At 47.6% G+C, this 27,455-nt stretch overlaps 1 protein-coding gene across 2 annotated transcripts in view; it reads left to right on the top strand.

The window, feature by feature from the left end:
* dpp6b (dipeptidyl-peptidase 6b) overlaps positions 1 to 27,455 on the top strand; it is a 174,686-nt gene that overhangs the window by 129,778 nt on the left and 17,453 nt on the right. For both annotated transcript variants that reach the window (XM_079818580.1, XM_079818581.1), the window contains exons 9-16: positions 17,208 to 17,362; positions 18,414 to 18,511; positions 20,993 to 21,119; positions 21,413 to 21,451; positions 21,561 to 21,668; positions 21,761 to 21,852; positions 22,000 to 22,047; positions 22,119 to 22,231. In XM_079818580.1, coding sequence (XP_079674706.1) covers positions 17,208 to 17,362; positions 18,414 to 18,511; positions 20,993 to 21,119; positions 21,413 to 21,451; positions 21,561 to 21,668; positions 21,761 to 21,852; positions 22,000 to 22,047; positions 22,119 to 22,231 — 780 coding nt within the window. The remainder of the gene's footprint in view (positions 1 to 17,207; positions 17,363 to 18,413; positions 18,512 to 20,992; positions 21,120 to 21,412; positions 21,452 to 21,560; positions 21,669 to 21,760; positions 21,853 to 21,999; positions 22,048 to 22,118; positions 22,232 to 27,455) is intronic.

Below are 27,455 nucleotides of genomic sequence, written 5' to 3'. Positions count from 1 at the left end.
CCTGTCATAAACCCTAGCATTGGTATTAAGCTTAGAGCCTTTCCCTATCTATCTCTTCTAATGTTCTCATTTTCGTTTCATTTCATGCCTTCTCTCTAGTATTTTTGGTTATTTCACTCTTTCCTACTCTACTGTTCTGTTGTTTAGTTTCTTCCAGCTCACCTAAAGACAGAACCTATGAGAGCCATCAAGGAAAGCTGAATAATAGACTGACGACCAACAGCCAGTGTCAGTAAATGACCCACTAGGCGACCGCACTGTCAAATTGTTATTTAAGCTGATACTCGACCACATAAATCGGCCCCACCTGGCAACTCACAGCCAAGACAATAGGTGCCCGGCCTAGATTCCACTAACTGTCTGCATCAGTTAGTTAAAATTGCGCACACCAATTGAATAGTCGCAATCGCTATAGCGCTAAACCCTCCACGGACTTGCATTGGCCTCTTTTGTGTTGTCTTTCTCTCGCCCCCAGTAAGCCAGTGTGTCCCGTTCATCCAGCCCCACTGCCACTGGGATCACGTCGAGACCTGATCGAGCGCCAGGACGACTGCGTTCCTGCCAAAAGCCACAGTGACCTGCAGCCCCCGAGCCAAGAACGGCAGCGTTGAAGCTCCTAGCGGAGGAGGCCCGGAGGAACCAGGACCACGCGCAGAGTCGGCTAGATCAGCTACTCCTTGAGACCCAGGATCGACGCGGAAGGGAGGACGAAACGGACCTACAGCTCCGGGAGAAAGTTGAGAGACTCCAAAATGCCCTGGCAGAACTTCGTGTAGAGACAACACGCAAAGAGCAGTTGGAGAAAGAATCCGAAGAGGAATTGAAAGAACTCCAACGAGGTGAAGCTCTCCTTACAAGAGCTGAGATTGAACTGAGAGAAGGAAAGACACAGCACGGCCACAGCTTGTGAAACCCACTTGCAAACGGCCCATGCCAAGGTCCAAGATTTGGTTCAACCAAAGACTATTCGAAACAAAGAACTGAAGTATGCACGTACATTGCATAGTGAACAGCAAGGGGAAACACACACCACACAGTTTCCCCTGACAAGTGGGCCAAGAAACCCCCAGCCAAGAGTTCCAAGCTCAAAAGGGGGGCGAAAGCCCACTGCTCGAGTTGTCACCAGCCAGCAGCCAAGAGCCCCCACCAGCAGCAAAAGGGGGTGGGAGCCAATCCAGAGAATCGTGCACAGCACACCATGGCTTCCCAAGAACTCTACAAGCTGGCCAGAGACATCCTACCTTTCACCCCAAACCCTGCAGGAAGCCACAACACGCACACCTACCTGCAGGACATGAACTTTCACCTACAACCTGTGGCTAACGTGACCACATGGAACCAATTAGGTCTACTCCGAGGTACGGCCAGCCGTGAGGCGTGGCATTTCCTCGACCGGCAACCGGAGACTGCAAAGTTGGACGACCAACAGCTACGGGACTGCCGACCAAAAAAGACTGCTTCTGAAAAGACTGTGAGTAACCCAATGATTTGCCCTGTCTCTGATCACCGTTCAGAGCTGGCTCCAAGGAGAGCCATGCAACAACATAGTGACAGACTGTGTAACCGTCAAGACCGTTACAAGCCAGCAGAGAGCAGCGCAACCGGCATGGTGCCCGTCCTAAGCACCTGTCCAAGCATGCTGAAAGAATCTGGGACAAGCCACATCTGTCTAACCACCCAAAGGGGGAACCACGTGGGATGCCAGCCGACAGCCAGACGATCCTCATCGGCCAGTGCACCTAGCCCAGACAGCCAGCGGCGGAACGACTCACAGCATGCCCCAAACAAACCCAAGCACTGTGCACCAACCACAGTCCACAGAACCAGAGACTTCATCACCAAGTGACAGCGTCGCCCAACCCCCTCAGCTGACGGCTGCACTTCCTGAACAATCGAACTCTGAAATCCCAAAATAGTGAGCTAAATGTGCAGTCATACAGCCAAAATGAGACCCAAACTTGAACAGATAGCTCCCATCCAGCCAACAATGGGCCGAATGAGTCTGGTACACCCAGTGTACATCCAACCGATGGACAGGTACCCCGTTTCTCGTCGGCAAAGATCTGCTAGATCGTTCTGAGCCCTACTAGACTTCAAACAGCTAAAGATTTGGGCTCAAGTGCGAGAACCTCTGCCTCTCCAGCCACACAGACACCTGAGCCAGACGGTCAGGTCACAGAGGTCACGAGAAACCTTGCAACCAGCCGCGAGAACACTGTCCCAGCACCAGAGCAAAGTTCAAGTTCGCTACTCTGCACTTTTCAACTCACCATAGACTCTGACTTTCACTGCCCCGAGGTCATGACTGACCTCCAGCTGAATGATGTGACAACTACAGACAACTCAGCCATCAGTCTAGCACTGGTCAAAGCCCTCATGGAAGTAACATCCAACCTTCCATCTGCAAGCAAGCGTACCTGCGGCCCATTTGACTCCTGCCTAACAACCATGGTAACTGCCAAGGGCACCTGCGCTTTGAACTCGAAATGGAACGATCGGTGCCCTACACACTACTTCCTGGTCCTTCCAGATCCACTGCATAACGTCTACATAGAAGCAGACCCCTTGATTCGCCTCAAGGCTCATGTGGACTTTACCAATGAGGTAGTGTGAGCCCCACTGACATCACAGCCCCCTGTGGTTCCTGCCAAACCCGAAAACCTCCTGTCGGGCCGGACCTTGCCAGGATTCGGTACTTTAATCAACGAACAGTATACTGCAGTACCAGTTTACACCAAAGGGGTCGCTGTTCGGCTCAACATGTGATGTGGTCACACACTGACCCGCACGTGGGGTTTCTTCCAACCTTCACCTAAGTGTGAGGAACTTGGACTCAGTCTGGAGGCCACACCACTCACTGAACTGTCATCCCACGTAGTCTACATCCTAGTCTACAACCGACAGCATTCTTTCACAAGGTGCCCACTCGGCTATGCCAACTCACCAGCCGAGTTCAACATCTTCCGGAACAAGCATGCCCAGACACCAGAATGAGGGGCTACCCCGTCTGCTAGGATGATGTTCTCACGAAGAGCACAACGCCCTTCTGAAGAAGGACTGCCCATTCATCTGGACAAAAGCTCAAGCAAATTCCATGAATGAACTGAAACGACATCTGTGCATAGCTCCATGTCTCGCTCACCCTGACACACAACAGGAGTTCCACTTGAAAGCTGGATTCTCCAAACACTGCTTTAGTGCTGGTCCATACCAAAACATGACCAAGACAAAAGAACAGTTGTACAGGCAAGCAAGACATTTCTTACACCAGAGAGCAAAGACTCTACCTTACACCATATGGGCCTTCCTGCGATTCTCCGACTACATCGGAGCACAAAAGGTTATTACAGAGACATTCCAACAGCCTGTAACGTCTTCAACAGCCAACGCATCCGAGATGGCGTCGTTACCAATTCACATGGTTGATGACCCTTCAGGGCTGCAATGTTGAGGCACGTTATGCCCAGACTCACAGATCTGCACTGGGAAATGACTCAGCTGCCTGCCAAAAATGTCCTGATGACACACCAGCGGTGACGATGGACACAGAGGAACCTCAACAACAGACCTGTCACAGGTATTTCGAAAAGAATGCATGTCAAGGACTGCCCACCACCTACGTCGGTGGATGCTCTTGCAACCAAGAGGGCATCCTAAAAACAGGTGCGGGCGTACTATGGCCGAAAACAGCCTTGCCCTCCACAGCACTTCAAGTGGGGCCCTCAGTCATCACAATATACTGAGGTGGCAGCCATTCTAATAACCCGACAAATCGCATCGGCCCACAACAACAGAGAACTATGTATTTGCACTCCAACTATGTCAGACACCGTTTCACATGCCACCTTCCAGGTTGGACACAAAATGGCCTCAAGAAAGCAGTCAAACGCCAACACCTGTTCCAAGCGTGCGATGAAATCACAAGCACATACAACATGACCATCTACTGGAAAAAGGTGACAGGACACTCAAGGCAACCCGGCCTTGACAAAGACTTGGATGACCGAACTGATTCCCTGGCCAAGACTGGCACACTTCACAACAACCTATGGTCACCTCCCACCCATGCAACCACCCTTGATGGGGCTGCGCTAACCCGCAGCAAACAAACTATTCTTGCGACGACTCCAAAATTACAGCCGCTTACGCTGGCTCCACAATTTCCATCAATGACACATCCGACATGCAAACCTCTGGCACTGCCATACGAACTATGAGTAACCACCTCTCAGACCCCTCCAACCACCCTATCACGACGTCTGACTTCACGGCTACCAAACGCCTCAGACGACCACATGACGGCAAACACATGCTGCGTACGAAAGTCAACATTCTGTGGTATGCCTCTGATGCCCTCACAGCGCTAAAGCTTGTGATGCCACAGTGTCAAAAGGGGGGTAACGCTGAACATATGTCCACAACGCACCATGTGCCGGACACCACGGTACCTGAGCCACAAGACACAGAAACAAGTGGCACATTGGCCTGGCATGCAGCAAAGTCATGTCAGAGTATGGCAGAGAAGTGTCTGGTTTGGTGACAATTCTATCCGGCAAACCCAAACCCCAGAGCCACTGCAACGCAGAGGAGTCACAGTCCCATGGTCAAACCTCCAAACAGACTGGACAGGAGCCCTATCCAGATCGATGAGGGACAACAAGGATGGTATACCAATTCTACAAGTGAGTGGAATGTCTTCCAGCACCCAACGACACCAAGTCGAACGAACCAATCGAACTGGGGTCAGCATGCTGAGAAAGTATGTGACTGCCAACCAGAAAGACTGGGATGTGAAACTTCTGTTGATGCTCATGGACATCAGAACCACCCCGCATGAATCAACTCGTGCGTCTACCTTTGAACTTATGACTGGGTGGCAGGTGACCCTGCCGCCGCACCTGCTGTATCAAACAAGAGACTCTAGCTTTATCAGATCCTACACCGCTCACCAGTACATTGACAAACAACACCTACAAACTCAAGGTCATTGTCAAAGTTGGGCATTGGCGAGGTAATACCCAGATCAAGATGCACACCCCAGATGTGGTGGCCTACCACGACAGCAACACACAGCTGTACCTGGCCCCAAGCCTGTGCATGTGTACTTTGACCAAGACAGTCACTACCTCTGCCGTAGCGAACCACTCCTCCAGTGCAACACTGAAGGAACCTGCAGTTTGCAGCCCAGGAGAAGCGGCACCCAACACCCCGCCGAGGCCATGCCTCACATCCGGGTCATCGAAACTCAGGCGGAGAGGGTGGTCTAGTGGGTTAAACCACTGAACTGATAAACAGCGGGTAAAACGACCTTGCGCAGCAGGTCAAAGAGACCAGAGGGAGCAAACACATGCTCAGAGCCTCAGCAAACATCTGGAGACTGAGGCTCAAACCAGAAACAAAGACTTGAAATGGCTCAGACAGCTGTTGAACCAGGAGAGCAGCTGGACAGACCAAGCACAGGACCCATGCAGAACTGTCACTATGGCAACACCCAGTACCAGACAAGCTGCTGGGCGAAGCCACGGAAGACAGCACACCCAACCAACATCACAGGATGTCCCACAGCCGTCGATGACAACGCCCTCCGCCAAACCCTACACACAGGTGTCAAGCGGAGGCCGCACAAGGACAGCTGGACACTACCATCTCAGGAGCTGCTGACACCAACAAAATAGCCCCTGAACAGGACTCACCAGATGATTACTGCAAAGGACAAGCTTCAAACTCCTTGCCCACACAGCTCAGGCAAGCTCACACAGACCGCTAACCACTTCCTGAGACCACAAGCAGAAACCTGGGCCACACGAACGGACTTCAGGATGACAGGTGACACACCATCAGGGCACCTGCTGCCTTGACACCTGCCGCACCGGCTCAGAGACCTGAACGTGGCTACTGCTTGCCTTATCTGCTGTGGAGAGACCATCACTCCAGGGGACACAAACAACCAGAGTATGTGGATTCAAGTACCAAAGGGTGCCATCCTCCACCTCGATGATCTGGCATTGTACCTCCGCCCAAGTGAAGAGTACTGGTCAGAGCTGGAAACCCCATCCTTCTTCAAAAATCACAACTTCACTCTAGATCCAGAACTGGAACTAAAGATTGAGAAAGGGGGGTCCTAGCCACTTGACATCACTCCCATCGACGCGGCCCTCCAAGAACTGTCCCGGCTGCTCATCCTGACCAACTCCCCTGTTGGCCAGGCACAGACCACAGCCTACACAGTGCTGTATCTCGCTACAGCTTTAGGCCACACCCTAACATTGGGCCTGGCTTTCACCCTAGTCAAGCGGGTCCACGAGAGGCGAGAGTCTGTGACCAAGAACACGGCCTCTTTCCCCCTAGGATTCCAAACAAAACCCACGGAAGAGAGGTACCAAGACAGAGACAATGCCAAATCTCATCGAGATGGACTCTCAGCCTGAGGAACCAAAGGCTGAGAACAAGTAGAAACCACCTGCCACTCGACCACCATGAACCACCTACCACTCGACCGCCATGATCCACCCGCCATCCGACCATCATGATCCCACTCGACTACCATCCGATCAAAACGACAACTGCCATCCGACGAGGTCAACCGGACGTCGTCACATGGCAAAGGGGGAGCTGTAGCGTCTGGAGTCTCTCTGTCTCTCTCTCTCTGTTTCTCTCTCTTGGGATCAAAGTGAGACGAAACAGCAGGGATGCCTTTCGCTACCCAGCTCTGCAGGGAGATCAGATCCCGGCACCCATAAGTCTGGGGTGAATGGCCCTCAATGCCAGGCTGACGACCCACCAGAGAATGGCCAGGCCTACGACAATTGCTCTGGGGGGGGAACTTCAAAAAGATCCCTATCACACACACACACACACCCCGGGCCCCTAGCTCACACCTTCCTGGTGCAGAGGGGCCGAGAACTGACCTCCACACACACAGACAGCCTGTGCCATGTGGCTTGAACTATTTTAACTGAACCATCCCAGAAATATATGTGATGACCCCTTTTGTTGTATGTATGTTGACCACAAAGTATATATTTATGTATTTGTGTGATGTTAATCTTAAATGCTCAAGATGGCTCTGTAAAAGAGATACACTGTCTTTCATGCATTTAAACGAGCATGTTTGGGGTCTATTGATTCCTCTTTCTCTGCCTTAGCCAATTATGTAAAAAGTATGATTATGACATGTACCGTTAATATGCTTACCCCTTTTGGAGCAAAACCTCACTTGTTGTGGTTTCCAGCATTAACATTCCAGTGAGTGATAAAAGTCCAAACAAAGGAACTTTCCCGCCTCCAATCCACATCTACGATTGGTCATCTCAGTGGAGGTGGGCGGAGGTTAGTGGACTTTAAAGTACAGTTACTCAAGCACCTCGGTGCTCAGTAAAAAACTTGCAAGGACTCGGACAAGACAAAACTTCCCTTCCATCACGCCAGCGCGGCTCGCGGGGCTTCGGCCCGAGCCCGCCTGGCCAAGCTGATCGCCCCTTTGAAGATGACGCAACACCGGCGCGCTCCATCCGAGCGCGCACATCACTGCACGAATCTTCTTAGCGCGAACGAGATGCCTTCCCTTCCAAGACAACCGCTCCTACACGCCGTTAAATCTCCCGCGGACCGACCCCGGAAGGACCGAACGGAGGGAGAGCTTCAGCGCATGAACACTCTGAGAAACGCAACGCACGCATCCTTTACACAACACAAAGAAACCATGCAAGTATCAATTCTATCGAAATTTAGATGCGTTTAAGATTGTACCCCTATTATGGTGATAATTGTTCGTTGCTGGCTCTCGCGGTTTTGGTTGGGAGATGTCTGACTGGACCATTCCCTTCTCACCTTCCTGTTCTCCTCCTCTCTCTTCCCTCTATTTCTATTCCATTTCTTCTCTTTCATTACTTTCCCTATTTTGTATATACATGTATCCTTTATGTAGTCGTATGTAATCATAGTAGCTATCACTATTAAAACCATTGTATCCACGTTTTAATTGTCATTGTTGTTGCTCACAAAACATGAGTCCCTTTAATGTCAGATCTAAGCTACGAGCTCTTATAAGTATCATTGAATGCTTTAATTAATACCATAACTCGGAAGGTTTATCCTTTGTGGCCAGAGGGATAAGCTTTTCGAAAATGGGTCGAAGACCAAGTTGAGAAGTATTGTACTGCTCGTTCGTTAAACCGAACGGAGTAGAGGAATTCTAATCACTTCCGTAGAGGCTATTCTGTGATTGTTTAATATAGATATATATCCAGAGTTGATTGCAATAAATTGTTGTCAACCATATATATATATATATTGCATAAATACCTGTTAGGTATTCCCCTTTTGGGTGATTTTGGAGATTTGTGATTCAATTATAACCCGTTATGATTAATCATAAATCCCTAAATATTAATACTCATTATTCCCTATGAGCTAAATTTAATTTAATAATATATGTGACCCTAAGACGCTACAACAGCACGAAGGGACCTCAGGCGCTTCTGACTCCACAAAACGAGATGGCGGGCGAGTTGAGACATACGGTGGGAGCGTAGACCGCCCTGGTGGTTGATGTACGCTACTACGGCCGTGTTGTCTGTCCTGACTAGCACATGTTGACCCTTCAGCAACGCTCGGAAGCGGTGCAGGGCGAACCGTACAGCCAGTAACTCGAGGCAATTGACATGCAGAAGGCGCTGGGGTCCTGTCCAGGAGCCCGCGGCTGCTTGTCCATTGCACATGGCACCCCAGCCCGTGGATGATGCATCTGTTGTCACAACAACATGCCTGGAAGCTCGTACTAAGGACACTCCGGTCCGTAGAAACTTGAGGTTCGACCACGGGGTGAGTGTCTGTAAGCAGGCCCGAGTCACTAGTACCCGGAGCGTGCCAGACCGCCATGCCCATCTCGGGACTCGATCGCGTAGCCAGTGCTGAAGCGGTCTCATATGAAGCAATCCGAGCGGCGTTACCGCGGCTGCAGATGCCATATGCCCCAGGAGCCTCTGAAAATGTTTCAGTGGAACCGCACTCTGGCCCTCGACTTGTCGAAGGGCAGTCAGCAGAGACTGCGCGCGCTCGCTCGAAAGCTGCGCGCACATGGCGACCGAGTCGATATCCATACCGAGAAAAGAGATCCTCTGCGCGGGGCAAAGTTTGCTCTTCTCCCAGTTGACCCGAAGGCCCAGACGGGCTAGGTGATGGAGCACCAGATCTCTGTGTCCGCAAACCTGCTCTCGAGAGGGACCCAGTATGAGCCAGTCGTCGAGGTAGTTCAGGATGCGGACCCCGTGCTGCCGAAGGGGCGCAAGGGCTGCCTCGGCAATCTTCGTAAAGACGCGAGGGGACAGAGATAGCCCGAATGGTAGAACTGCGTACTGATATGCCCGCCCCTCGAAAGCAAACCGTAGGAACGGTCTGTGTCGAGGCAAAATGGAGACATGGAAGTAGGCGTCCTTCAGGTCGATCGCTGCAAACCAATCGTGTGGACGAACGCATTCGAAAAGGCGTTTCGCTGTCAACATCTTGAACGGAAACCGGTGAAGGTAACGGTTCAGGATGCGCAGGTCCAGGATTGGCCGTAGCCCACCGGTCTTTTTGGGTACAATGAAGTACGGGCTGTAAAACCCGCAATTCATCTCGGCTGGAGGGACAGGTTCGATCGCACCCTTCGCCAGTAGGGTGGCAATCTCCGCTCGCATGACGGGGGCGTTGGCCCCGATCATGGTGGAACGGACTCCCTGGAAGCAGGGAGGAACCCGTGCGAACTGAATCGCATAGCCGCGCCTGACGGTCCGCTCGACCCAGCGGGACAGCCCTGGAAGCTGAAGCCAGACATCCAGAAACTGCACCAGCGGGGTCATACGGTGTACAGACGTACCCGGTGTGGGCTTGCAGCGATGCAGCGTCACCGGCCCGGACATGGGAGGCTGTGGGGCGTCCCGGTGCGGGGGCACGGTTGACAGCTGCGTCCTGACAGAGGAGACCAGGGAAGGACCAGCGTTCCACTGGGGTCTGCTCTGCCAGGAGGCTGGCGACAGAGTGGGATGCGAGTGGCGGGACCCGTGGGTGGCGCGCACCGTCATCACCGGACTCTGTGGGCTCAGGGATGGGAGTGTTAATTCTTTCTTTGACCAACATAGGGTGCTGCTGACCCGGGGGCCAGCAGCTGAACAAAGGATTCTCCCCCGGCCCTCCACCGGGGGAAGGAGTGGTCCTGCTACCATCTCCTCGAAAGAATTTCCCATCCCTGAGCCGTCCGTCTCAGGAGCGCCGCTTGGCCTGGCGTTTAGCGGGGCGCGGGGCGGCCTGAGGGGACTTGGACGCCTTCCTACGGCTTCCTCCGCGACCCGGCCCGGGTGAAGGCTGCTGCTTGGACCGGGTGGGAGGGGCGGGAGCCTTAGGAGGGCGTCCTCGGCGTGGAGCAGACTGAGTTGACTGCGCCGGCGGCGGGGTGGAGGCAGCAGCTGGCCGCCGGGGCAGTACGTGCTTAATAGCCTCAGTCTGCTTCTGGGCGATTGAGAACTGTTGGGCGAAGTCCTCAACCGCCCCGCCGAAGAGGCCGGCCTGGGATATGGGGGCATCGAGGAACCGGGTTCGCTCGGTGTCCCGCATATCGGCCAGGTTCAGCCACAGGTGACGCTCCAGGACCACATTTGTGGACATCACTTGACCCAGGGAGCGTGCGGTCACCTTCGTCGCCCGGAGAGCGAGGTCGGTGGCGGCACGCAGCTCATTTAAGAGCCCCGGATCAACTCCACCCTCGTGCATGTCCTTGAGGATCCTGGCCTGGTAGACCTGAAGGATCGCCATGGCATGCAGCGAAGCGGCAGCCTGCCCCGCGGCTCTGTGCGATTTCGACACCAAGGTTGATGTGAATCGACAGGCTTTGGAGGGGTGCTTAGGATCACCACGCCAGGTTGAAGCGCTCTGAGGACACAGTTGCATCGCAACAGAACGTTCAACTGGAGGGACCCCAGTGTACCCTTTAGCTGCCGCCCCATCGAGGACGGAGAAGGCGGAGGAAGTCAGTGAACGGTCACGGGAAGACAACGGGGACTTCCAGGACCGCGTGAGTTCCTCATGCAGCTCGGGAAAGAAAGGTATTGAGGGCAAGGACTGACGGGTGTCAGCGCGAGCCCCCAAAAACCAATCATCGAGCCTTGAGCGTTCGGGACAGGGTGGAGGGTTCCACTCGATCCCTAAACTCGCGGCTGCCCGAGACAACATGGCTGTCAGCTCTGGATCTGACTCGGGCAATGCTGGCACGCCCGAGGGCGGCAGCACAGCCGAGTCATCATCTCCAGAGGACTCGAGCCCACCTTGTGATGCGGTGATCGACATCGCATCCTCCTCTGGAGCGCCAAATGAGATGCGCGGGGGGGCCGGAGCCGGCCCCGCGATCTGCATCTGAACACTCGCGGGTTGCAATGTGCAAGACGGGGGTGTGGCCCGAGGCATGAGCGTCGGGGCTTTGTTCCACACCGTAACCGTCAAGTCACCCTGACCACCAGCCGAAGTACTGGGCCTCTGGGACTCAGTAGATCGGGGTGTGGTAGAGGGGACTCTCACTTCAGTACGAAGGTCATGGAGTCTTGACCGCAACATTGCGATGGTCATGTTCCCGCAGTGAGAACATGACTCATCCGCGAACGCTGTCTGAGCATGCTGAAAGCCCAAACATATCAGACAGTGTTCGTGCCCATCAGAAGAGGAAAGCAACCGACCACACCCAGAAGTACACGGACGAGACATCCTGAAAAGGACGCGTCACGTGTAAGCTCTTTTATGAGAGGAAGCTTCGCAGAGAACGCCGAAGCGCCCAGGGACCACACACCAGCTGTCTAGCGGACCACTGCGCAGATCAGCAGGCAGGCAGTATGATGATCACTGGAACGCGCCGTAACACCAACGCCTCTGGAAAGCTGCTCGTCTCGAAAGCTGTCGATGACTCAGATCAGGCTTGTAGGAGTGAAGAGATCCTCTTGGCTCCAAAGCAGAAACATAATGCGATGTTCGCAGCGTACTTCCTTATATACCCACGAGGTGGGGCGGAGTTACGCATGCAAATTCCGCATGCCCATGGCATTGGCACTGCCATTGGGCGCTGTTGAATACGATGAAGATGATTGGCTTCTAAGCGAAACCCCCATTCGTTAGTCACTAACGTACGTCGTAGTGACTGAACGAAAGGGAAATACAGCTTTGCTCATAAGTTTAGGATCATCAAACTGTTCATCTCTGAAGAAATGGACATAACAGATATTGAAATATTTTCCACAAGACGAAATAGTAACAAAATTTACACCAAGGTGCATTGATATAATAATTATTATAATAATAATAATCACTATATAATATTGTAACATGCAGTATTATATAAACAATATGTTTTGAACTGGATATCTTGTTTGTTATTTTATTAATGACTATAATAGTTATTATTACTATTAATAGTAATATTTTTTTTATTTATTTATTGAGCATGTATAGTAAATGTGAAGTTCATCTGGTTTGTTTCAAGATTGTTTCTTGGTCTTAATTCTGGACCCTGAACCTGTTGTTGCACTAAACATCATTGCAATGAAGAATAGTTATTGTAAATTGTTTGAACTGCAGATTGTGAACAGCAGTAGATGTTCATAAAAATCTTTCAATACCTTAGTCAAGAGGGTTTAAAAAGCAGCTAAATATGACATTCCACAGTAAATTAAAATGACATACAGTCAGCCTGATTTAATTTGATCTTAAAGGGTTAGTTCACCCAAAAATGAAAATTCTGTCATTAATTACTTACCCTCATGTCGTTCGACACCCGTAAGACCTCCGTTCATCTTCGGAACAGAAATGAAGATATTTTAGTTGAAATCTGATGGCTCTGAAAGGCCTCCATTGGCACAATGGCACTTTACACAGACCCTTAAAAGGTACTAAAGACGTCATTACAAAGTCCATCTCACTACAGTGGTTCTAAAATAACTTTATGAATCGGCGAGAATAGTTTTTGTGCGCAAAAAAACCCTAAATAACGACTTACATAGTGATGACGATTTCAAAACAAGGCATCATGAAGCTTCGAAGCATTATGAATCAGCGAGTCGAATCAGCTTTTTTGCGCACAAAAACTATTCTCGCCGATTCATAAAGTTATTTTAGAACCACTGTAGTGAGATGGACTTTGTAACGACGTCTTTAGTACCTTTTATGGGTCTTGAAAGTGTAAAGTGCCATTGTGCCAATGGAGGCCTTTCAGAGCCATCAGATTTCAACTAAAATATCTTCATTTCTGTTCCGAAGATGAACGGAGGTCTTACAGGTGTCGAACGACATGAGGGTAAGTAATTAATGACAGAATTTTCATTTTTGGGTGAACTAACCCTTTAATCAAAACTCAAAAGCTCAAACATACAACATATTAAACTGAACAAATTCCAGTCCGTAGATATTATTAGTTCTGTTTGTGTATAAACAGCTCTCGCATGTAATATCAATATTAAACCTTTTTATAATCCATTGTGCAATAGTGTTCAAGTGTAATCTCCCACAAGTTCCAAGATTTTATTATTCATGATTAATATAGCATTTTGTGCTGAAATACTATGTTTGAATTATGTTTATTTAGACTTGTGACTAATTGTTTACTTACACTCAAGTACACACACAAACACACATAACCCTGGCTCTTGATTTGCACTGTGGGAGTACAGCATGATGAGAAAAAAAAAAACACCAGACAGAAGGCTTTTTACTTATACATTTTTACTTCAATAATGTGATGTGTATTCCAGGCAATTGTCTAGATATTTCATCCATCTGGAATTAATTGGAACGTGCAGTTAATTGTGAAGTACTGCTCCAACTTAAACACTGTTGGTCAAAACTGATGTGACCTTGGTGAAATAAATCGAAAGGAAAATCATTTTAGAGGCGGACCAAGTAATTACATTCTTTTGAATCACTTACACTGAGGAATTATTCACAATATAAGACCAGGGGCCAGTTGCATAAACATAGCCCTTATGTTAAGACTGTCTTAAGTACTAATATGAGCAACTAGCAGTGAGTCAAGGGGCAATCAGTCTTACTTTTTAGTATCAAATTAGACCAATCTACTTTTTTATGTTACTTACTTGAAACAGTTATGAACAGTATTAAAGAAAAACATTTTTTGATGACTAAACTTGTATGACTAGTCTTAGCAGTTTATGCAACCGGCCCCAGGAACATACAGTATGTGACCTGTGCTGGCAAAATGAGTCGCAGTGAGATTTTTTTTTTTAAATTGTTATTTTCAATAATTCTCTATTAAAAACCCTTCAAAATGATGGAGGAAAGGTACTCCTCTCCGAAAACGTACACATAAAAATACTTTTAGATGTTTAATTACTATTTGGAGCATTGGGATCGCTAGATGAGGGCTTAATGAACTAATTTTTGTGAAAACCTCAAAATCGACATTTTTCACTTGTTTTGCCTGAAGCTCGAAATTATCCTGTGGGCATTCCGACTCTTTTTGCCAGAACGGGTCACATATATTTAGAAGTAGATAGGGACCGTTTGGATTTCATGTTTCACATTAGATTTCATATTTAAAAATTCCATGTGTGTGTTTATGTGTGTTCATGTTTTTCTATCCCCTTGGGGACTTCAATCTGAATGCACACTGACTCATGGGGACACACAGAATGAGTTTTTTTGAAAATCTAAAAATGCAGAAAGTCTTGTGGGATGGGTAGGTTTACGGGTTGGGTTAGTGTAAGGGGATAGAATACACAATTTGTATAAACCATTATGGCTATGGAGGGTCCCCACAAAGATAGTAAACCAGATGTGTGTGTGTTTGTGTGTGATGGTCTGTACTTACAAATTGAGTTAAAGCAGGTCAGCAGCATCTCATTTATCATGTCAGACCTCTTCATCAGGGTGTGTGTTGCTGACTTTTGGTACTGCCACTAAAATCCATCAAGCAGTTTGAAACTGCGGTGCATCTGTAGCACCAAGAGTCATTCACATGTGTCTCTCTGTCTCTCTCACTCCCTCAGGTGTGAGTGATATCCTCCTCATGTCCTCTCTCCAGAAACACACACAACACTTCACTTGGCTTTGCCCAGACTCCACATATGATTTACCGCTTTCATTTCCCTTCATTTGTGGCTTGTAATAAGAATGTTATTTTAAGCTTGTTGGGGGTAATAAACTTGATGCAGTTATTTTTATGTAGTTTGTGCAGCCAAAGACACTTTGTGAAATAAGTTTTCAAAGCATTAGAGGCATACAGACCAATATTATATAACCTTAATCATACATTAGCTTATGCAGATTATATAAATATTTATCAGTTAATGTTTTTTTTTTCCCCTTGGCATTCTCAGTTCTGTATTTCTGTAATTCCTGCTGTTCGGGGGCACATTGGCTGCGGGTTTGTTTGTGACACATGCTGCCCAGTAATTTGTTTTATCCTAAATTAATATCTCTGTCTGAGACTATACTTCACGAGTTTGTTTGCCCATATATAATCTTTAAGCTATTAAGGTTAAACTTATTTGGCTGGCTGTCCGCAGTGGAGGGGCTCGAGGAAGCAGCTTCAACTCGAGCTTAAATATACACCCCCAGTGGGACTACTAATGCTTAGAAGATGAGTCTGGTAGCAAGAGGTGAAGGAATGTCATAACAGCTTGACACCGGAGAAAGATGAGTGGCTACTTATATGCTCTGGCAGTTAATTGAAAGATTAGACGATTTCACTCCTCCCTAAATTATGTTTAGGAACATCACTTAGTCACATGCTATAGTACAACTTCTGTTTATTCTCTGCCGTGTAAAGATCTCTGCTGCCATCCTGTGGTTTCACATTTCATGACAGATAGCATTTTATCAGAACAGACGGAACAAGATTTGCTTCACAGAGAGAACTTTAAGGGCTAGTTCACTCAAAAATGTAAATTCTGTCATCTTTTACTGTGTTCATCATTGGGGCATAAATTAAGATATTTTGAAGAATGTTCAAGCTGCTCCTTTCTATATAACAAAAGGGAATTTGAATATATGATTCACATGAACTATTGCATGGTGTTTTGATGGTATTTGCTTTAGTTGTATGGAAAACAGTGTCGTTATTGTTAACTAAAACTGTTTTTGGTAATTGAAATAAAGCTGAAATATTAAATATTAGACGTAAATAATAGATGAAAAACTTAATCTTAAAAATGTTTTAATAAAATAAGTTAAACTACTAACTACTGACTACAACTGAAGCTGAAATAAAAATAAATTGAAGTTAAATATACATTAGAAAATGACTAAAAATGACACAAGCACATAACAAAATGGTTAAAATTTTAATTAAAATAAACAACTAAAAATATAATCTCATTCAAAATATTAGTGAATACTATAATAGTATATAAATAATACTAATATAACAATGCCTGTAAACAAATTTAACTAATTTCTTATTTTAGTGTTTCACAGAAAACCTTTTGTAACTTGAATTTGAATCCGCTGACAATATTTTCATTATTGGATGAATTATTCCATGGTGCAAAAGGTTAATGGCATGAGCACAGGTGCTCATGTGGATCATTTCAGTTCAGATAGTTTATTATACAAAATGTCTGTGGGCATCTAGGCTTATTCGTTAATTTCTATTTAAATGGCTTTTAAATGTAGATTGTTGTTTTTAATGCCACAGTTTGTATAAGAATTTGTTTTTTTAAATTAGAATTTTTAAATATCTTGAATAAGGCCAATTATTGCTGCATAAAAAAATTTCATTGGCCACATCAGTGTTCTTCTTTTCTAGTCTGGTTACATAATGGCTTAATGAGCTTTAGGGGTCCAGTTTGCAGTGTTACAGGCAGTCATATTTTACATTCTCTATAGCCTGACGGCCGTGCTGTTCCTCCTCCAGCTCACGGGCTGTCAGCTTTATAGAGTGATGGATGAGACTCCCGAGGCAGGAGCCTAAAGGCAATTGGATGTGATAAATCACGCAGGCTGTTTTTGCACATGTTGCAGTTATGTATTTTGCAGAGTTCCCTCTGTCCATGTTTGCTTGAAAGGAAATTGAATCCTCTAAAGCATAATAGCGGCTATGGATCTGACAGAGATACGGTCACTATGCAACAGAGCTTTTCAGGACATGCGTCACTTGTTTCATAGTACAATGCTTCATAAAGCTTCAATTTTGTGTTTAATACACTTATGTGTTCATTTGCTTGTGCTTGCAGAGGAGATCTTCCAGAATCATATTGCTCACTGGTGGTCACCAGATGGTCTCAGACTGGCATATGCCACCATCAATGACACTCTGGTGCCCAAGATGGAGATACCCATGTTCACAAGCGCACTGTATCCCAGCGGACAGGAATACCGCTACCCTAAAGTAAATCTCTGCACGTTCTTTTTATGGTTAAACCAAGGAATGATTGTGTGTTGCTCACTGTATTTTCCAATGTCACTGTGACCTTAAAATGGGATCTGATTGGTGTCCTAATTGTGACATTTAAAGGGATAGTTCACCTAAAAAAAATCTAAATTCTGTCGTCATTTACTCGCCCTCATATCTTTACAAGTTCATAAAGAGATGGTAAAAGTAATCCATATGAATCAAGCCAGTTAGTCCAAGTCTTCTGAGATGTGATCATTTTATATGATGAACAGATTTAGTTTAGGGTTTTATTCAGACATAAAAACTGATTAATCCACATACATAGAACTCATCAAAATGGTCATACAAATGTTTACATCGATACACTGGTTCTGAATTTTGAGAAAAACAGTGGTGTTGTTGCAAAAATCATCAATTATGAAGTTGAATCAGCTATATAGCAGCTCTGAAGAAAACAGTTGTGTCAATGTCCAGCTCAATTCAGTTCAGTTTTGTTCTAATCCAATAGTATAAGTGCAGTCAAAAATATTGCTGAATATATTAAGTGTCCCCAATTGAGCAATCCAAAGGCAACAGTGGCAAAGAAACCTAGACTCCATCTCTGACAGAAATGGAGAACAAACCTTGGAAGAAACCAGGCTCAGTCGGGGATCCAGTTCTCCTCTGGCCAGATGAACGAACATGGTGTGATAATGATTCCAGGCTGCATTACAAATGATGACAGACTTTTCTATTTTGGGTTAACTAACACTTTAAGAACCTATAAGTGTCATAACTCAGGTTTCATAATAGTTATGGCAAGCCAAAATTGTTCATCTGCATGTTTCTCATTTTACATAACATACAGTATCTGATTTACATTTATTAATTTGCCAGTTTTGTCCAAACACATTATTACAAGTGCATTCAATGTATAGCCGATCTTGAGAAATGAACCAATTAACTTGCCGTTGCCTACGTCCTGCTTTACCAATTGAACTGAAAGTTTTTTTTAATATTTTGTGGTGTTTGTCATGAATGATGACTTAATGTGATGACTCTGTAGGCCGGGGAGGAGAACCCTGATATCTATTTGTCAGTGGTGAGTCTGAACGGCCCTTTACACACAGTGAGGATGAGAAAACCAGAGGACCCCAGAATCAGGTGAAGATATGCCAGTGACCACACAACAAGATGCATATTTAGTAACTTCTTTTCTGAGCCATTCATGACTGTTAAACAGCTGGTGTAACATTTGACAACCATAAAGTGTCATATATTTTATTTTACTTTATTTGATCTAAAATACAGTAAAAAAGTAATATTGTGGACATTTAAAATAACTTTTTTTCTATTTGAATATATTTGAATATATTCAAATGTGTTTCAAATGTTGCATGTGTTTTTTGCTAGTTTCAGCCTGACACAGTTATCATTTTCATGTAAATAGCAAATGCACTCGCTCATATCTGTTCGCCTATGGTGCTGGTCTGAAAACAAGGTGTGTTCAGGCGCATTGTTGGCACGTTGTTGTAGATATGTGTCCACAAGACTTTTGACTAATGGGTGTTGTTGCCTAGAGTTTTTGCTTCAAACGGATGTGAGAATCGGATGTGTGCCTACTCATTCACATAAAGCAATATATTGATTTAAATTTTGTAACACACTTTTTCTTTACAAAGCCTGTATGCGAAGAGGCGTGAACGATCATGAATAATGATGAATAATGAGAGAACAAAAGACCTTCATAATGAGCTGCATAATTAATTATCCTTTGAGTCATGTATATGACTAAGGGGAACTCTTTACAAGAATTACAAAATAAATATATTTTTTGTAGTTTATTTAGAATATAGTTAACAATATAAAGTGAGAACCAAAGACACATTACAAAGGCCTACTATATGCCTATTTTAAATTATCAAAAGATGAGTCATTACTATTTTTAATGTTTTTGAAAGAAGTCTCATGCTAAAAAACAGTAATATTGTGACATTGAACACAATTCAGTATTCAGTAAATATAAATAACTGAATAATTGGTAATGATGAATGTTATAAATAAAATATTTGGGATTTAAAAAGAGTATAGGGTGAATTCAGGTTGATTGGGACACTTTTTTCCCCAGTCAATTCAATGGCAAAAATCATTTCTGAATCATTTGATTTTGTAAACTATACGATACACACAATACTCAAATATAATTTCGCAATGCATGATCGCGCCGGTGCATATTATAGGCTATTGTCTGTTATATATGCTTCTCATTTATTAAATCCAGGCAATTGGCTGATGAAACATTGATTAAAATTAAGATACAATTTATACATATGAAATTCTCTTTAAAGAAAGGCTTTCTACAAAACAAAACTTAATGAAGTGGTCAAAATCATGTATGACCCACTTCATGTCTCCCGACATATTGTGCATCTTATGATGTGTCCTTTCTTACTCATGCTGTGCACTTTTCATAATCAACATAGATGAAATAAAAAAATAACATAAGCCTACAATATTTAAACATCAAAATGTAACCAAATACGTTTTTAATAAAAAAAAAAGCGTATTTATATTATAGAGCCTATAAATGTTAATCTGCAATTTAATACGTCTTACAGACACATGCAGGATTCATATTTAAACTTTAAACGTCTTTTTATTTAAACGTCTTTTTCCGGTTTAATATCCACAGACACTAACAGAATAACCGTACCTCACAATCATTTGCTGGATCCGTTGCACTTAGAAATAAACAGCTTTTCTTCTGAGGTAAATTATTCCAGGATTATTCCTCACCGCGTCTCAAAACGATGTAAAGCACATGCTCTAAACTTTGTGTTTATTCGAGTTGATTCGGCGTTGACTCTGTTCGCATGGATCGCGTCAGTATTTGACTTTCAAAAGAATGCGCACACCATGGGAGACTGGCGAACAATTGACATCTCTCTCTTTTCAAACAGATTACATAAACATAGAATATTTCTTTTTCGATTTGATTGACATTATTTAACCTGGCATTTCAACGTTTCTTTAGACATATATCTCATGTTTGTGTGACAAGTATTCACTAAGTTACATTTTCTGAAGAGTATCAGATCGGACTCGGCATCATGTTTGTTTTCTTTATTTTGCAAAAAGCACAACATTTAGTTTTTATTGTGAGTATATACAAATAAAAGTAGATACTTAACAGATTATAATGATGTATTACACTTTCCTGAATGATAAAAATCGAAGAGTTATTTGGCACTGATAAGAAAAAAATTGAGGCGGTTGTGACGGTGTGATCTTCGACCTCTAGGGGTTAAAGACTAGAAAATTAAACTGTCAGCTTTCAATTTAATGTATCATTGCAGAATAAAAGTTGTTTTTTTCTCTATAAAACAATAAAATAATGACCTCAATTTTTTGATTGAAAGGTAATGCATCTATTTAGCAAACCTTGTAAAAAGGCTAGAGTCAGACTAATGGACTGCATTACTGGCTTTATTTAGAAATTCTCTTTGGAGAATTGTGGAAATAAGCCAATGAACAAAAAAGTTTGTCTTTTTTTTTTTTAAACAAACACATTTACCCACAAAAACTGTACACAGACACACATTTGACACTTTAAAAATGAGTGTTTTAATTAGCATCTCTATGCAGGAAAGAGTACTACATCACCATGGTGAAGTGGGCGACCAGCACCAAACTAGCAGTAAACTGGCTGAACCGAGCGCAGAATAACTCCATCCTGACCTTATGTGAAGCCACCACAGGAATCTGCACCAAGGTACCTTCTGATATACAATAGCAAAAAATCTTAATTATCACTGTTTTCATGTTTATAATAATAGTCATTAAGACTATAAAATTACACAAATGGTAGGATGTGAATTAAGCAGTGACCTTTCATTTTCCGGAAAAGTCTGTATGTGTAACAGCGCCTATTGTTACATCCAAATGCATGTCAGTTAAAGCAAAGAAAAGATTAGGCAAGTGCTTTGGTTCTATATAAAGGACTTTGTCGCACAATGGGAGACACACTGAGGGAAAAAAAACAATAATCTTCCGGTGTGTTTTCAGAAACATGAAGATGAAAGTGACAGCTGGCTTCACAGACAGGTGAGTCACGCATCACGCAGTGTCTCAGAGCGCAGACGTGTATGGCGTGTGGGATGTGTGGGGTGCTGCTCAAATGTTCGCTGATGGGAAGACGTGAATCTCTCTACAGAATGAACCCCCGCTGTTCTCCAGAGACGGTTTCAGGTTGTTCTTCACCCGAGCCGTTCCACAGGGGGGTAGAGGGAAGTTTTTCCACATATCAATGTCCACTTCCCAGGTGAGCTGTCACTGATAAACTACCACCCTACTTATAAAGGTTTAACAGCACATTAAATATAAGAAGTGACTTCTTGTTGTCGTCTCTTTCAGCCCAACAGCAGCGCAGACACGCTACAGTCCCTGACGTCAGGAGACTGGGACGTGACGCAGATTTTAGCATACAACGAGGAGACCAAACTCGTGTAAGCATGTGATCAGCAGCATAAAAATCATGTCCATATTTTCAGTCAAACTAAGCTTAAAATGTCAAATTAAAATAAAGCAATATACCATTATCTGCTTTTGTAACATATTAAGAATAGATATCTGTGTCAACAATGTCGTTGCAGATACTTTCTGAGTACAGAAGACGATGCAAGACGGCGTCACCTCTACAGGTATGACAAATGCCGTGTGACACAGCCAAGTATTTGTAAGCACTGCACTGATGACGTGTGTTGTGTTTTAGTGCCAACACCACAGGGACCTTCAACCGCCAATGTCTTTCCTGTGAATCCAGCTGTGGCTACGTCAGTGGATCATTCAGTCCAGATGCTAACAACTTCCTTCTCAACTGCAAAGGTTTCATGTTTTTTTCTATGCAAAACATCTGTAAATGTCTTGTCTTATACTTATAGAGCGCAACGATGTCCATCCACTTGGTACGGAGGTATTTTTAAAAACGTCTTTTTTGAAAGTTACAAGCCGTGAACCAAACACTGCAAAGTTTGATTTGAATCAAAAACTATTTGAAAATCTGACAAAAAGCCAAAGATACAAGACTGTGTTTGTAATAGCTTTAATGAGGGGAAAAAGAAGCATTGGGAATGAAATAAATTAAAAATTATAAATATAAAACTACTGATTTAAAAATTGTGGGTGTGTACAGTTCCCTTTTGTTCAGTCACTACGACGTACGTTAGTGACTAACGAATGGGGGTTTCGCCTAGAAGCCAATTACCTTCGAGGTGTTTAACAGCGCCCAATGGCGTGCCAATGCCATGGGCATGCGGAATTTGCATGCGTAACTCCGCCCCACCGCGTGGGTATATAAGGAAGTACGCTGGCAACATCGCATTATGTTTCTGCTTTGGAGCCAAGAGTACCTCTTCACTCCTTCAAGCCTACAACTGAGTCTTTGTCAAGCCTTCGAGACGAGCAGCTTTCCAGAGGCGTTGGATCTACGGCGCGTTCCAGTGATCGCATACTGCCTGCCTGCTGATCTGCGCAGTGGTCCGTCTGACAGCTGGTGTGTGGTCCCTGGGCGCTTCGGCGTCTCTGCGAAGCTTTCCTCTCCCAAAAGAGCTTACACGTGGCACGTCCTTTTCAGGATGTCTCGCTGTGTACTTCTGGGTGTGGCCGGTCGTTGACTTCCTCTGATGGGCACGATCTCTGCTTGGTATGCTTGGGCGTTCAGCATGCTCAAGTAGCGTTCGTGGATGAGTCATGTTCCCACTGCGGGAACATGACCATCGCGGTTCTGCGGTCGAGACTCAAGGATCTTCGTAATGAAGTGAGAGTCCCCTCAACCACACACCGATCTACCGTGCCCCCCGTGGCCGGTACTTCGGCTGGTGGTCAGGGTGACCTGAGGGTTACGGTGTGGAACAAAGCCCCGACGCTCATGCCTCGGGCCACACCCCCCTCTAGCGTTCCGCAACCCGTGAGCGTTCAGGCTGAAATCGCGGGGCCAGCTCCGGCTCCCCCGCGCATTTCGTTTGGCACTCCAGAGGATGATGCGATGTCGGTCACCGCATCACAAGGTGGGCTCGAGTCCTCTGAGGATGATGACTCGGCTGTGCTGCCGCCTTCGGGCGCGCCAGCATTGCCCGAGTCGGACCCAGAGCTGACAGCCATGCTGTCTCGGGCAGCCGCGAGTCTAGGGATAGAGTGGAACCCTCCGCCCCGTCCCGAACGCTCGCGGCTTGATGATTGGTTTTTGGGAGCCCGCGCTGACTCACGTCAGTCCCCGCCCTCAATACCTTTCTTTCCCGAGCTGCATGAGGAGATTGCCCGGTCCTGGAAGTCCCCGTTGTCTTCCCGTGACCGGTCTGCAGTCTCCTCCGCCTTCTCCATCCTTGATGGGGCCACGGCCAAAGGGTACACTGGGGTCCCCCAGGTTGAAAGTTCTGTTGCGATGCAACTGTGTCCTCAGAGCGCTTCGACCTGGCGAGGCGATCCTAAGCACCCCTCCAAAGCCTGTCGATTCACATCAACCTTGGTGGCGAAATCGCACAGAGCTGCGGGGCAGGCTGCTGCCTCTTTGCATGCCATGGCGATCCTCCAGGTCTACCAGGCCAGGATCCTCAGGGACATGCACGAGGGTGGAGTTGATCCGGGGCTCTTAAATGAGCTGCGTGCCGCCACCGACCTCGCTCTCCGGGTGACGAAGGTGACCGCACGCTCCCTGGGTCAAGTGATGTCCACAAATGTGGTCCAGGAGCGACATTTGTGGCTAAACCTGGCCGATATGCGGGACACCGAGCGAACACGCTTCCTCGATGCCCCCATATCCCAGGCTGGCCTCTTCGGCGGAGCGGTTGAAAACTTCGCCAGTTTTCAACAGTTTTCAACCGCCCAGAAGCAGACTGAGGCTCTAAAACATGTACTGCCCCGGCGGCCAGCTGCTGCTTCCACCCAGCCGCCGGCACAGTCGCCTCAGCCTGCTCGCCGCCGAGGACGCCCTCCTAAGGCTCCCGCCCCTCCCACCCGGTCCAAGCAGCAGCCTTCACCCGGGCCGGGTCGCGGAGGAAGCCGTAGGAAGGCGTCCAAGTCCCCTCAGGCCGCCCCGCTAAACGCCAGGCCAAGCGGCGCTCCTGAGACGGACGGCTCAGGGATGGGAAATTCTTTCGAGGAGATGGTAGCAGGACCACTCCTTCCCCCGGTGGAGGGCCAGACCCCAGTGGAACGTGCGTCCTTCCCTGGTCTCCTCTGTCAGGACGCAGCAGTTAACCGCACCCCCACACCGGGACGCCCAACAGCCTCCCTTGTCCGGGTCGGTAACGCTGCATCGCTGCCCCACACCGGGTACGTCTGTAGTCCGAATGACCCCGCTGGTGCAGTTCCTGGGAGCCTGGCTTCAGATTCCAGGGCTGTCCCGCTGGGTCGCGAAGACAGTCAGGCGCGGCTACGCGATCAGTTCGCGCAGGTTCCTCCCTGTTTCTGGGGAGTCCGCTTTACTATGGTCGGGGCCAATGCCCCTGTCATGCGAGCGGAGGTTGCCACCCTACTGGCGAAGGGTGCGATCGAACCTGTCCCTCCAGCCGAGATGAAGTCCGGGTTTTACAGCCCCTACTTCATTGTACCCAAAAAGACCAGTGGGTTGAGACCAATCCTGGACCTGCGCATCTTGAACCGTTACCTTCACAAGTTTCCGTTCAAGATGTTGACAGCGAAACACCTTTTCGAATGCGTTCGTCCCGGCGATTGGTTTGCAGCGATCGACCTGAAGGACGCCTACTTTCATGTCTCCATCCTACCTCGACACAGACCGTTCCTACGGTTTGCTTTCGAGGGGCGGGCATACCAGTACGCGGTCCTCCCATTCGGGCTATCTCTGTCCCCTCGCGTCTTTACGAAGATTGCCGAGGCAGCCCTTGCGCCCCTACGGCAGCACGGGGTTCGCATCCTGAACTACCTCGACGACTGGCTCATACTGAGTCACTCTCGAGAGCAAGTTTGCGAACACAGAGATCTGGTTCTCCACCACTTAGCCTGTCTGGGCCTTCGGGTCAACTGGGAGAAGAGCAAACTCTGCCCCGTGCAGAGGATCTCTTTTCTCGGTATGGAGATCGACTCGGTCGCCATGTGCGCGCAGCTTACGAGCGAGCGCGCGCAGTCTCTGCTGACTTGCTTCCGTCAAATCGAGAGCAAGAGTGCGGTTCCACTGAAACATTTTCAGAGGCTCCTGGGGCATATGGCATCTGCAGCCGCAGTGACGGCGCTCGGATTGCTACATATGAGACCGCTTCAGCACTGGCTTCGCGATCGAGTCCCGAGATTGGCATGGCGGTCTGGCACGCTCTGGGTCCAAATAACCCGGGCCTGCTTAGAGACACTCACTCCGTGGTCGAACCTCAGTTTTCTACGGGCCGGCGTGTCCTTAGAACGAGTTTCCAGGCATGTTGTTGTATCAACGGATGCCTCCTCCACGGGCTGGGGTGCCATGTGCAATGGACAAGCAGCCGCGGGCTCCTGGACAGGACCCCAGCGCCTTCTGCATGTCAATTGCCTCGAGTTGCTGGCAGTACGGTTCGCCCTGCACCGCTTCCGAGCGTTGCTGAGGGGTCAACACGTACTTGTCCGGACAGACAACACGGCCACTGTAGCGTACATCAACCACCAGGGCGGTCTACGCTCCCGCCGTATGTCTCAACTCGCCCGCCATCTCGTTTTATGGAGTCAGAAGCACCTGAGGTCCCTTCGTGCTATCCACATCCCGGGAGAACTGAACCGTGCAGCCGACGAGCTCTCACGGATTCAGCCACTTCCTGGAGAATGGAGACTCCATCCCCAGACGGTCCAGCTGATTTGGGAACAGTTCGGCGACGCACAGGTAGATCTGTTTGCCTCCCACGACTCTTCCCACTGCAGCCTGTACTATTCCCTGTCCGAGGGCACGCTCGGCACGGATGCACTGGCGCACAGCTGGCCCCAGGGCCTACGCTTATATGCGTTTCCCCCAGTGAGCCTTCTCGCACGAGTACTTTGCAAGATCAGGGAGGACAAGGAGCAGGTCATGTTGGTCGCCCCGTATTGGCACGGCAAGACCTGGTTCTCAGAACTGCTACTCCTTGCGACAGCCCCTCCCTGGCCTATCCCTCTGAGACCGGACCTCCTCTCTCAGAGACGGGGCACCCTATGGCACCCGCGTCCAGCGCTCTGGAAGCTCCACGTGTGGCTTCTAGACGGGACGCGGCAGGTTTGAGTAGCCTGCCACCTACGGTGGCCGCCACCATCACTTCCGCTAGGGCAGAGTCTACACGACACCTCTATGCGTTGAAGTGGAACCTCTTCATCACCTGGTGCTCTTCCCGCCAAGAAGACCCCTGGAATTGCCCGATCGGGTCCGTGCTTGAGTTTCTCCAAGAGGGGCTGGAGCGAAGGCTGTTGGCTTACCAGCAGCAAGGTCGACCATGTCCCCTTGGTGTGAGGGCACACTCCACCCGGAGTGTGGCCTCCTCTTGGGCTCTAGCGCATGGCGCCTCGCTAACAGACATCTGCAGAGCTGCAGGCTGGGCGACACCCAACACATTCGCCAGATTCTACAATCTCCGAGTGGAGCCAGTGTCCGACTATGTACTCGCCCCCCCGAGGGGCCGGTAATGGACCAGGCTCTAGGTGTCTTCGCTTGCTCGCCACTCCACTCCACAGACTGGATACGTGCGATATTCTCCTCAGGTGAGCTCCCCGAGAGCCCTGAGCTCCTCCAGCACTGTCGACGCCGACATCAGTTCAGTCTGCCCTTTCGAGCCCAGACCCTCATGTCCGGCCAGGTGCCCCGTGTGCATGGTTCCCTCCGGCGACCCCCACACGAGTATTTCCACCGTAAGCCTCCTCAGTGAGCAGGTGTCTTTCACTTGGCAAGCCCCTGCCACCCATAGGGTTAAAAATCCACCTTCGGCTGGTACCCTAGAGTTTCCCATATGCAGCCCACAGCGGGTCATATGTGTACTCTCTAAGTCCTCCCCACGGGTAGGCATCTTTGGCATTCCCTCACTGGGATATGCTTCCCAGTGTACCTTGGTAATCCTGTGATAAGTGGGAGTCCTACAGCCTTAAGTGGCGGGATCTCACACTTACGCAG

This window comes from Gobio gobio (genome assembly GCF_949357685.1).
Source record: "Gobio gobio genome assembly, chromosome: 6".
Classification (NCBI taxonomy): domain Eukaryota; kingdom Metazoa; phylum Chordata; class Actinopteri; order Cypriniformes; family Gobionidae; genus Gobio; species Gobio gobio.
This window is presented reverse-complemented; position numbering and strand designations above follow the sequence as displayed.